This window comes from Dreissena polymorpha, chromosome 3 (genome assembly GCF_020536995.1).
Source record: "Dreissena polymorpha isolate Duluth1 chromosome 3, UMN_Dpol_1.0, whole genome shotgun sequence".
Lineage (NCBI taxonomy): Eukaryota > Metazoa > Mollusca > Bivalvia > Myida > Dreissenidae > Dreissena > Dreissena polymorpha.
In genome coordinates, this window is record NC_068357.1 from 12,828,272 (window position 1) to 12,841,028 (window position 12,757).

The window sequence follows — 12,757 nt, forward strand, 5'->3', positions numbered from 1 at the left end:
AAGGCTTCTACAAGGACCTGAAGGCGGCGGCGCAGTGCAAGCCATGCCCAGCATCCCATTTGGGATCTGGCGCCACCAATCTTGCCATGTGCAACATACGTGCGTAATGAGTTTTGTTAGGTTAACCTTTGAAATTGATGTATTAATGTTCTTCATTCAGCTTTAAAATATTCTATTGCACTGCTTTACTTTGCTGATCGATTACTTAAAATATTTCAAGATGGTGGACATTTGCATCGTCTCGTTGACTTTCAAGGTTTTCGGAAAATAGCGAATATTTTATGTCAGTTGCCGTTCATTTCCGTGCAATCCGCTCATCAGAAATAAAATACCGAGCAAAATTGGAACTGAGTGCAAATATCCAGAATGTCGACAATATTAATTTCGATCTCAAATGATTGCGCACTTGAACGAATTTTCGTAAATTGATTTATTTTCTGTTTATTTCTAAACTGTCTTCAGATATTTTTTCATCGTCACTCAGGTGATTGATAGACAATTTTTATATCGCCAGAGCTGAGAATTTATCGCATTGGCGATCAGGCGATAGTTTAATTTTGCATACTGTGCTTTCAAACCAAATAGGACTGCATAATAGAATATCTAGTCCCACAAATTGTTTGTGCTCAACCGAAAACCTATTCCAGCAAGTTCAATAATCCATATATTGACTTGTATTGCTTGCTGATTTTAACTATGGACAATGTATCATTAAAAAATTCATGTAAGTTAGGGGCATGTATGTTTTAAAAACAACTTGTTTTGGATGATTTATGGTTTCTAGTTCCTTATATTCTACAGAATCATTTTATTATACCTAAATTTAATAAGAGTATGGCTTTGCAACTGTCTATCAGTTGGTCGGTCTATCGTTTAGTCAGTTGGTTGATATGTCTGTTGACCAGTTCATTCCCGCAGGAAGTATTGAGAACGCTTCTTGACTTACTATCATCTGAATAGATATGCTTGTAACACAAGAGGAAGGTGCCTATTAACTTTAAGATCAACAGGTCAAAGGTCAAGGTCACAAGGATTTTTAATATGAAACATTTTCAACACAAAATTAAGAAAACGCTCGAACATAGAATCATAAAAACTATATTGCTAGTGAGTCAAGACAGGAGCAAGATCCCTATACATTTTGTGATCAAGAAGACAAATATCAGATTCATAGGGGAAAGCATTATTAAGAGCATCTGTAGACTTTTACTCAGAGAGATACATGGACATGTTTACAAAGATGTTTTGTTGTGAGGAGGAATGTTCACAACATGAAATCAAACCAGATTAATGAAAATGACTTCTCCTGGTATGCTCTGTGTGCCTAAGTTCGATCACGTTAAACTTTGTCTCTGCGCATGCTCGACATCAACAACGATTACTGAAAACTTGCTATGGTATTTAGACAGAGTATTCAAAACTGTATCCAAATCTGCCAAAAAAATGAAATATAAACAAACAAAACGGCCGTAAACGGTTAAAAACTATAAAATTACCCCCACATGATGTACGTCACTGAGAAGCACTCCTAAGTTCGACCAGCTGTCTTCATGAGGTCACAAATGGGGGCTCACATGGGGTAGATAAATAGTTATTTGCTCACACAAATAATTAAGTTAGGAGCGAGAAATTCTAATGTTTTTTTTTTAGAAAAGAAAGGATATTCATATATTTTGAAGATTATTGTAATGCGTGTCTTAAATATTTATTAAAATTAACAACAACTAACAATTAAGAAGGTAACAGAAAAGAACATTAAACACTCAGAAACACACATTTGTAAAATAACCAAACATATTTACATTATAATACGATATTTTTCCTAAACACAATGTGGACATACATGTAGGAATGTCTCACCCCTTCTCAAAGCCAGTTTTTCGTGCCAATTGTGCTGCAGTAAAGAGCTCTAGTTTAACAATGAAAGTCTTAATTAGATGTCTATTATCTTAAAATGTAATGCGCCGATCTAATTAATGAATGCCCCCTTATGAGCCCCAGGTAAACAAAGCGCTTATTTACGGAGAATTGTCTTACCTCCCCTGAATACTGCAGCGTCCCTGGCAATTTAGAAAATAGTATTTTGATGGATGTTTTATAAATTTAATGGTGATTTAAAGAATATAAGTGTGTTAAATGCATGAAAAATGAGGTATCGATAATTGACATAATTTAAGCTTTGTTATTTATAAAGACCTGTTTAGACGGCATTTTTACAAGAGGTTGACGGAATTACGACTTCTGTTATAAGTTTTCGCAGGAAGGCTGGCGCGGGATGTTAGTGATGGTATTCGAAAATACGTCATAAAAAACTGATCGAACTTAGGCACCTGATCGAAATTAGGCACACAGAGGATACTCGATTTTAGCTGAAACTTATTATTTAAATCTTGTTTAATTCATTAAAAAAAAAATGTTATGAAAAGTATGTATATGTATTGTACTGTTTTTTTTCAGTTCAAGAAAGTGACTCATGGAGGGAGGCCTTTTTCGTAGGTGCAGGTGTTTGCCTAGGTGTACAGCTGATCATCGTTGGGATAATATATTTCTTGGCGGTAAAATGTAAGACTCTTATTAACCATTCAATAATTATAGCCCAACTACCTGTACATTGCACAGGTGGTTAGCATGTGGCTATGATATTAATTAGTGAAAACATCATTTTGAATGATAAATAATCATATTATAACGAAAAATCAACTTTTCCGAAAAAAAAAATTTCACTATCAAATTTATATATATATATATATAACAAGGTATTCAACTCGAAATCACCCGAAAACAGGGTGCATCGCTTTGAACAGCCATTAATTCCATCAATTTTGCAGCGATTTTCATGAACCAGTCTTATTCAACGCAGAAATGAATTTCCTTTCTGGACATGTACATATCTGGTTATATTTCTACACATGCTGGGTCAAATTTTAAGAAATAAAACGAAACACTATTTGCTTGACCCACTTGACGGCGATCAGACAGGATTCGTGAATGAAATCTCCAGTTGTAAAGACACACCACATTGGACCAATGAAATCACTCGTGTGTTTAAAATGTCAGTTAGTTAAAATGTATGTACACAAAGGTTTTAAATGGCGCTGAACAGTTTGTTTTGATGCATAATGCAACGGCAAGCATGGTAAAAATGTTTTTTCATACGTTTTATTGAATTATGGTATCAAGGTCCGTGAACTTTGCAGTGAAAATGCCCTTTACTCCGTGAAGATTTCAGTCTTAGATACTGTCTGAATGATGTTAAGTGGGTCACGCGAGTTGTGTATCGTGTTATTTCTTAAAAGTTGACACAGTATTTGTAAAAATATTGCAAGACATGTACATTTCCATAAAGGAAATTCATTTCTGCGTTGAATAAGACCAAGATCGTGAAAATCGCTGCAAAATTGATGAAGTAATGGCTGTTCAAAGCGATGCACCCTGTTATCGAGTGATTTCGAGTTGAATACTTTGTTATAAATATATATTTGATACTGAATTTTTTTTTTAAAGAAAATTTGATTTTTCGTTATAATATGATTATTTATCATTCAAAATGATGTTTTCACTAATTAATATCATAGCCACACGCTAACCACCTGTGGTACATTGGAGGATGCTTAATATGATTTTTTTTTCCAGAAAATCTGTTTGTCTGTCTGTATTGAAACTTGTTCAGTATCTAAATTGTCTAATGCCTTAAAAAAATAATTGGAAGCGCCCCCAGTACGTGATAATCCAATCTGCGTAGGATAATTCAAACTGGAGAAAAAAATGGCGACAGAAATAAAGACTCCAGTCATTTATCTCTAAGGATACGTTTATTTAAGGTATGTTATGACATAATAAACGTTATGTTTTTTTTAATGTTATTTGCCAGATACAATGCGCCAATAACCCCATAACAATTAAAAACAATTTCGTCGAAATACAATGAATATGTTTGAAAATCTGGAAAAAGTAAATGAAATTGTCGAAAGTTTTAGGCCAAAAACAATTATAATCAAATGTTTTTAATGTTTCAATGCTTGGACTTATGTATTAACTTTTTATATATGTATGTAAAAAATTTGATTGGTGTAAATGCTTGAAAAAGCAATTTATTCGTATTTGTTTGGGACAAGAATATACAAATTGGAAAATGACCTAATTGGTGTATGGATAATTCCAAACTAACATTAGGAAGTCGATGGATAATGACTAAACTGCAAGATATCTTTATGTTAAGATCTATCTAAAATGAACACTCTAGAAATATATTTTGAGATTCATTTAATTGCTGACAACAAAAGAATTTTAGCACATTGTTAATCAATCATCATAACAAAAAATGATTTTGTTTTCTTTTCAAGTAAAACAGAAGATAATTGAAAACTACAGATGTTATTATTGTACAGAGTCCTTTTAACGCCTAAAAGAAATACTTATCCATAACACAAATAACCATTACGTAAAAAAATTAAAAATGAGAGAACTTACCTTAGATAATACAACTGGCAAATTAGATTATCGGACAAAAAGTACATATGCTAATATTGCTCCACAAACATAGATGAACAACACCAGCAACTCACTATTGAAAATGACGTCATCAAAGTGAAAGAAAAAGTTTATCAAAGTGCTTGCCCATCGCCAGAGTAGTTCCCGTATGAAGAATTGGAATTGCATAAGAACAGGCCAAAATACCTTTGCGTGTATTGTAGTAACTATAAACAAACTTTGAGTGAGATAATAAAACACTGCATAGAGCACTATGGTAACAAGCCCTTGAAATACAGGGAGTTTGCATTTGAAAAGAGTCATGGGGAAAACTTTTTATTATTATTAAAATACATAATTTACAGAAGATTTTTAATATCTATGTCTGTGTATTGAGAAATCATTTGATATGTTCTTTTCAATGTATAAATATATCTCGAAAAGTAAAATGCTATACTAGCCGTCGATATGCCCCTTAAATATTTGTGTACCATACGATGCAATCTTTCTGATATAATGTATAATAAATCAGATCAGTAATGCCTCAAATAATATTCGAAACCTCTAATATGGTGAAAAATACATGAATCAGCAGGCAAGTGCCACTTTAATCTGCAGCTTCTTCTCAAATCTCTTTAAATCAAGTGATTCAATAATAAGTAGGGACATTTTTTAATTTCTATGCTTTTCATGCTATCCAAAATGACACGGAACACGTGTTATGGCATCTATGTTTAGGTGGAATGGAAATTTTGCATGCTTATTCTGCTTCTAATCTCAATTGTATATATATGCAAGTTCCGTTGAAATTGATTTCACTAATAACAAATACATGGATGTTGATGTTTGTTGAAAGTATTTTTTATATTCCATTATACACATCATGTGAGTTTTGGGTTATAAATAGTTGTTTTTAAAGAATAATATCCAACCTGTCTTTGGAAAACATGTTCAATACATCGCAGTTTGTGAATTATCCATTTTGAGTTTGTTTTTTATCCACAGAAATTTTCATATCAGTTTGGATTTATCCATAAACTTTTATACCAGTCCTGCAAACACATGATTTTAACACAGAAACACACTAGGTGTTAAAAGTAAAATTTTAAAGGACATTCATGATATAATTTGGCATATCTGTTACGGTTTCGTTCGCTCTTTTGTCAATTAACGTGTAAATAATTCAACACAAAGGTCGCATTTCATGAAAATTAGCATTTTCCGAAGACAAATTTATCATTTTTTTACAATAAAATTATTCAATCATTGCAAAACTCAAAACGCCTGTGTGTGTCAGGCATTCACTATCACATATGTAGAACAATTACTTCCTTATAGTTACTAAATTATCAGAAATGATAAAATAATCACCTACCTTTCAGTTTCAGTTTTGGCCGACATTTTTTTCTTTAGTTTGAATTATCCATCTCAGTTTGGATTAACGACGTACAGGGGGTATAACCAATTTTAACTTTCCTTAGACAGTGTGTTGTGCTGAGGAACCATGTGGCTATGTTCATGGTAAAGATGATTCTGTCTTGTCGGAAAGGTCTGTCTAATCTGAAACTTTCCAAAACATATCAAGCAATGTCAAACAACAAAATGCACAATCTCACATACATGTACATGATTTATAGTGTCAAATTATGAGTACGTTGACAAAGAAAACTCTCATATTAAAATGCAAATAACAAGCTTCTGTTTTATACTTCCATATCTAAAAGCCATGTTTCAGTATCAGACAAACTTGCCCTCATCAACGACTAGAGGAATATATTGTAATCATTTTTATATATGGAGGATTTGAAGCCATTTACATGACCATTGTTGTATCTGAAGCAAATTTTCATTGTTTTAGCATAAAGGTTTTGAAACACTTTTTAAATCACAATTTTTTTACTTAATGCTAGTGTCATAAAGAAAAGAATTTGAAATTACCTTTCTGCTAATATCATAGTCCTGGTTAACACACATTTAAATCTCAAGACTTTGATATACCTCTATAAATGTATCATAGTAGTAATATACACTTTTTTAAATCGCACTAATTTAACATAACGTCCATGCCAGTGTCAAAGTTTTACTCAAGGTTTACTCTTAAAGGGATTTGTTTGCAGTTTGTCAAAATGAGAATTTTCCAACTTTTTGTCACAGATTCAAAAAGTAAATGAAAAATGTACATCCGTGAGCGAAATAACACTTATTACTGAGACTCATACCGAAAATACATGTTTGTTTACAATATCTCCTCATTAGAAATTGATAAAATAATAAGGCGTTGCAAACAGGAAATAATTGAACAATTTGGAGAGTTCTGTTGTTATCGTTAAATTTTGTTGCAATACATGGATTGCTTATATAAAGTATATGATACCAGTAATTTTATAGCAGCACAGATGGCCGTTCTGCAACACAATGGAGAAATCTGTATTAGGATATGTAGCCAGACCCAAAACCTGGTTCCAATATATTACAATATATTGCTTATGCTGACCAAAGCCCACAACTCCTGATAATATACTTTGAACATGCTATTTCTATGGAAAATTGACAATTAAATGCATTTTATTTCTTTGCAGATGAACCTGCCAATAAACTCATTATTGGAGTTCTTGACAGACTTCGTCTTCTACTTGCAAATGGTAGGTATTTTACATTGTTACAGTACAAATAGCTTTTCTAAATGGAAATGAACATGTGTTTTTAACCAGGTTTTCCGAAGGAAAAAACTGGTTATTAGATTGGCGAATGCGGGCGGGCTGGCGGGCTGGCGGGCGGGTGGAACAAGCTTGTCCGGGCCATAACTATGTCGTTCATTGTCAGATTTTAAAATCATTTGGCACATTTGTTCACCATCATTGGACGGTGTGTCGCGCGAAATAATTACGTCGATATCTCCAAGGTCAAGGTTACACTTTGAGTTCAAAGGTCAAAAATGGCCATAAATGAGCTTGTCCTGGCCATAACTATGTCATTCATTGTGAGATTTTAAAATCATTTGGCACATTTGTTCACCATCATGGGACGGTGTGTCGCACGAAAGAATCACGTCAATATCTCCAATGTCAAGGTCGCCACGACTAAAAATAGATTTAAAAAAAAAAACTTACAAAGGGGGGTAATTTTGTTTGTTCATTTCAAAAGTTCAGTTTGAGTTTTCTCCCTTTATCAGATTTTTTTTTCACAATGAAAACCTGGTTTTGTGACAATTTTGTCCCTTGTTTTTAGCCGGATTTTTTTCGAAAAAATCTCGGCTTATAGATTGATGTTGTCGGGCGGGCGGGCGGGCGGGGTAGCGGCGTGCTCGAAAATGTTAAAGTTCTTATTTCATGGTATAACTTTGGTATGCTTGGACCTAGAGTCTTCAAACTTGACATGAAGGTTGGCCAGGATTAACAGATGACCACTGGTCATTTCAAGGTCATTCATTTGAAGGTCAAGGTCACTGTGACCTTCAATATAAAAAATGTTAAAGTTGTTATAACTTTGGTATGCTTGGACCTAGAGTCTTGAAACTTGACATGAAGGTTGGCCATAACTAGTTAGTAACCACTGGTCATTTCAAGGTCATTCATTTGAAGGTCAAGGTCACTGTGACCTTGAATGTAAAAATGTTAAAGTTCTTATTTCATGGTATAACTTTGGTATGCTTGGACCTAGAGTCTTCAAACTTGACATGAAGGTTGGCCAGGATTAACAGATGACCACTGGTCATTTCAAGGTCATTCATTTGAAGGTGAAGGTCACTGTGACCTTCAATATAAAAATGTTAAAGTTGTTATAACTTTGGTATGCTTGGACCTAGAGTCTTGAAACTTGACATGAAGGTTGGCCAGAACTAGTAAGTAACCACTGGACATTTCAAGGTCATTCATTTGAAGGTCAAGGTCACTGTGACCTTGAATGTAAAAATGTTAAAGTTGTTATAACTTTGGTATGCTTGGACCTAGAGTCTTGAAACTTGACATGAAGGTTGGCCAGAACTAGTAAGTAACCACTGGACATTTCAAGGTCATTCATTTGAAGGTCAAGGTCACTGTGACCTTGAATGTAAAAATGTTAAAGTTCTTATTTCATGTTATAACTTTGGTATGCTTGTACCTAGAGTCTTCAAACTTGAAATAAAGATTGGCCAGTACTAGAAGATGACCACTGGTCATTTCAATGTCATTCATTTGAAGGTCAAGGTCACTGTGACCTTAAATGTTAAAATGTTAAAATTGTTATAACTTTGGTATGCTTGGACATAGAGTCTTCAAACTTGACATGAAGGTTTGCAAGCACACTTAGATGACCACTGGTCATTTCAAGGTCATTCATTCTAAGGTCAAGGTCACTGTGACCTTGAATGTAAAAATGTCTGGATTTCTGTGTAGGTATGTGAAAGCAAAACAATAAATAGTATTATTTCATCTAAGTTTATTTTCTTACATTTGATAATGAAATTGATGGAAACTTCAAACAATATGTTACTAATTTGCTAATAAAAAAATTGAGATCAAACTTTCCTAATTGTCAATTCAAGTTCATATTTGTGACCTTAAATGTTATTGTTGTTCATGTATATGCATGCATTCAAAACATAACACAAGGTTTGCTCATGCCTTGAAAAGTACTTACATTTCATTTTGACCTTTGAACAATATTTCAGTAATTTAAGTATTGCATTGACAAAAACACGAAAGGTACTTTCCTGTCATTTAAATCAAAAATCCGGCTTCAATGCGGTCATCTCCGACCGCGGAACTCTTGTTTTTTAATGTAATTACTTAGTAGAATAACAGCCTTTACTTGCTCATATTTGTGCATGCATTACTGCATAGTAACACAACATTTAAAAGCATATCACATTCAAAAATAGAAACTTAATGAATTGATAAAAGTTGGCAGTTATGATTTTTATGCCCCCCTTCGAAGAAGAGGGGGTATATTGCTTTGCTCATGTCGGTCTGTCGGTCTGTCGGTCGGTCCGTCCACCAGGTGGTTGTCAGACGATAACTCAAGAACGCTTAGGCCTAGGATCATGAAACTTCATAGGTACATTGATCATGACTCACAGATGACCCCTATTGATTTTGAGGTCACAAGGTCAAAGGTCAAGGTCACTGTGACCCGAAATAGTAAAATGGTTTCCGGATGATAATTCAAGAACGCTTATGCCTAGGATCATGAAACTTCATAGGTAGATTGATCATGACTAGCAGATGACCCCTATTGATTTTCAGGTCACTAGGTCAAAGGTCAAGGTCACGGTGACCCGAAATAGTAAAATGGTTTCCGGATAATAATTCAAGAACCCTTATGCCTAGGATCATGAAACTTGATAGGTAGATTGATCATGACTAGCAGATGACCCCTATTGATTTTCAGGTCACTAGGTCAAAGGTCAAGGTCACGGTGACCCGAAATAGTAAACTGGTTTCCGGATGATAACTCAAGAACGATTATGCCTAGGATCATGAAACTTGATAGGTACATTGATCATGACTGGCAGATGACCCCTATTGATTTTCAGGTCACTAGGTCAAAGGTCAAGGTCACAATGACCCGAAATAGTAAAATGGTTGCCTGATGATAACTCAGGAAAGCTTATGGCTAGGATCATGAAACTTCATAGGTACATTGATCATGACTCGCAGATGACCCCTATTGATATCAGGTCACTAGGTCAAAGGTCAAGGTCACAGTGACAAAAAACATATTTACAAAATGGCTGTCACTACAACTTAGAGCCCATATGGGGGGCATGCATGTTTTACAAACAGCCCTTGTTCTATTTTAATGGCTATATAGTAATATACATTATCTATCTTGAAGTTACAATCACAGAATCAGGTACTATATTTAATTTTCAGATAATTCTTCATGACTTTAAAGTGAGCTGGTTGAATCTGTTCATTGATACAAATAGTGTAAGGAAAACTGTAAACCGAGAGACTTGTAGACAAATGTTTATGTCTATATGCCAGCACTTTCAATGGTGGGTCATATTGATTTGCCCTTGTTTGTCAGAAGGATTTTTCTGAACTCAAAAAGGTTTGCTGCCAAAATTTACAAACAAATTAACCACCATGTGAATTGCAGCTCTCAATATTTTGGTTCAGATTAATTTTTATATTGCCAGAGTTATTGCCCCTTTTTCAGCAAACAAAATTAATTGTTCACTTTTGTTGCGCAAAACTCAAAATGTTTTGCGAATAGAGTAATAAGACTTTACAAACATATTAGACAGCATGTGAATTCTGGCAACTTAGTTTTTTTCAGTACACCTGATCATGAAGTGCCTCTTATGAGATATTCGGGTCACACATGACTAACAAGCGTTGTCGTGCATTGTGTAAATTTGATCTCATTACCACTCCAGAGGCTAGAGATTTTAGATGCCATATTTTTCTTCTAATCTTAATGAACTTGGTCAGAATGTTTATCTTTACAATATCTAGGCCATGCTTGATTTAGAATCATTTGTGTCAAAACACTATGTCACCAGGTCAAATCTTAGAAAAACCATACTTCTATAAATCCCATAACGTTTACTGATGTTTAAAGTAGAAGAGCTCCAAGTTACCACCTTTTCAGATATGTAATGATGCTTCAGTACTCGGATGAGTTTTTTTGGCCATCATGAACCTGGAGCTGAATTTTTACTGAGGACATTATTGTAACAATGGCAGTTGAGGCTATGTGCAAATGTGCGTCCCTTCGAGCCCGTCTATTTTTTAAGTAACCACAATTTATCATATTGTCGAAGCAATGTTTCATGTTAGAAACTCATGTCCCTTTCTCTAAGATCAAGATCACACAGAATTTTGCTTGTTGTTTATTTTCTATTGCCTAATGTAACTAATGTAACTTGTATCTTTTAGATAACGCATTTATCCGGTGCGCTTTCGGTAATTCTCTTTCGCATTCTGTACTATTTTTAAAAGGGCGCCCTTTTAGTAAATCTACAATGTTAAGTATATGTATCCAGGTTTATAAAATAATATGTAAAAAAAGCAGGGTGAGATGCCCGTCTCCCTGGCAAATATGCTACCATGTAACAAACTGTATATGTTGAGTACATGTATTGTGCAGGCACAAATGAAGAACTTGCTTCCCCAGCACCACTGCCAAGTTTCATAACATCACCTGGGAACTTGCCTTCTATGATAGCTGGGTCACCACCCCCTACGACCCCTACCAATGTCCCACAGTCTGTAAATGTAACCATGACAACCACTGGTGCTGGTTTAACCCACAGCCCTGGGAGTCCAGTGCCCGTTGATGGACAAGCAACATCTTCCAGCCAGGGCCTGCAGTATTCAGCCAGTTTTCAGAAGGTTACAGCTCCAGGTAGAGCAGCATATACCAATCTCCATGGTAATTTTTATTGTCCCCTACCGGTGAAACCGGAGGGGACTTATGGTTCGCACTCTGTCTGTTTGTCAGTCTGTCTGTCAGTCAGTCCGTCACACTTTTCTGGATCCTGCGGTAACTTTAAAAGTTCTTCATATATTTTCATGAAACTTGAAACATGGATAGATGGCAATATGGAGATAATGCGCGTCATTTCATTTTGTTCCTACGTCAAAAATTCTGGTTGCTATGGCAACAAATAAAAAAATATAATAAATAAATTTCTGACAATGGTGGATTTCACCGGTAGAGGAACATATTACTTGGCAATCTCTTGTTATCACTAGCCTTCTAGGCTGCTCATGTGCAATTTTCCATACTGACAATAAAAGGAGACATAAAAGATAAAGATTGTAATGATTTAAATAAATACTATTTCGTCTTTGGTAAAGTACACAAAGTAGTCATTTTTATACGTCCATTTTTTAAAACGGGACGTATTATAAAATCACCTTTGGCGGGCAGGGTCTACAGCAGTGCCCGCTCTCTAATTATCCCCACGCTTTTTGAAAAGCGTGGGGATATTGTGGTTATCTCCGCCGTCTGTCCATCTGTCCGTCCCTCCTGGCCACTATCACCTCCTACAGTACACTATAAGCACACGAACCTTAAAACTTACACGTATGGTAGCTATGAGCAAATATGCGGCCCTGCACTATTTGGAATTTTGATCTGACCCCTGGGTCAAAAGTTATGGGGGTTGAGGTGTGGCTGGGTCGGAGATTTTCACTCATTTTTATGCCCCCGGAATGGTGCATTGGCCATAACTTTTTCAATATTGAAGATAGCAACTTGATATTTGGCATGCATGTGTATCTCATGGAGCTGCACAATTTGAGTGGTGAAAGGTTTAGGTCATCCTTCAGGGTCAAAGGTCAAAAAAACAAAT

At 35.0% G+C, this 12,757-nt stretch overlaps 1 protein-coding gene across 4 annotated transcripts in view; it reads left to right on the plus strand.

Annotated features, from left to right (window-relative positions):
• The window catches only part of LOC127873362 (uncharacterized), a 51,292-nt gene that overhangs the window by 31,129 nt on the left and 7,406 nt on the right, over positions 1 to 12,757 (plus strand). For 2 of the 4 annotated variants that reach the window (XM_052417210.1, XM_052417211.1), the window contains exons 7-9: positions 2,458 to 2,562; positions 7,050 to 7,112; positions 11,548 to 11,832. In XM_052417210.1, coding sequence (XP_052273170.1) covers positions 2,458 to 2,562; positions 7,050 to 7,112; positions 11,548 to 11,832 — 453 coding nt within the window. The remainder of the gene's footprint in view (positions 1 to 2,457; positions 2,563 to 7,049; positions 7,113 to 11,547; positions 11,833 to 12,757) is intronic. The other 2 variants (XM_052417212.1, XM_052417213.1) reach the window with 1 other exon arrangement.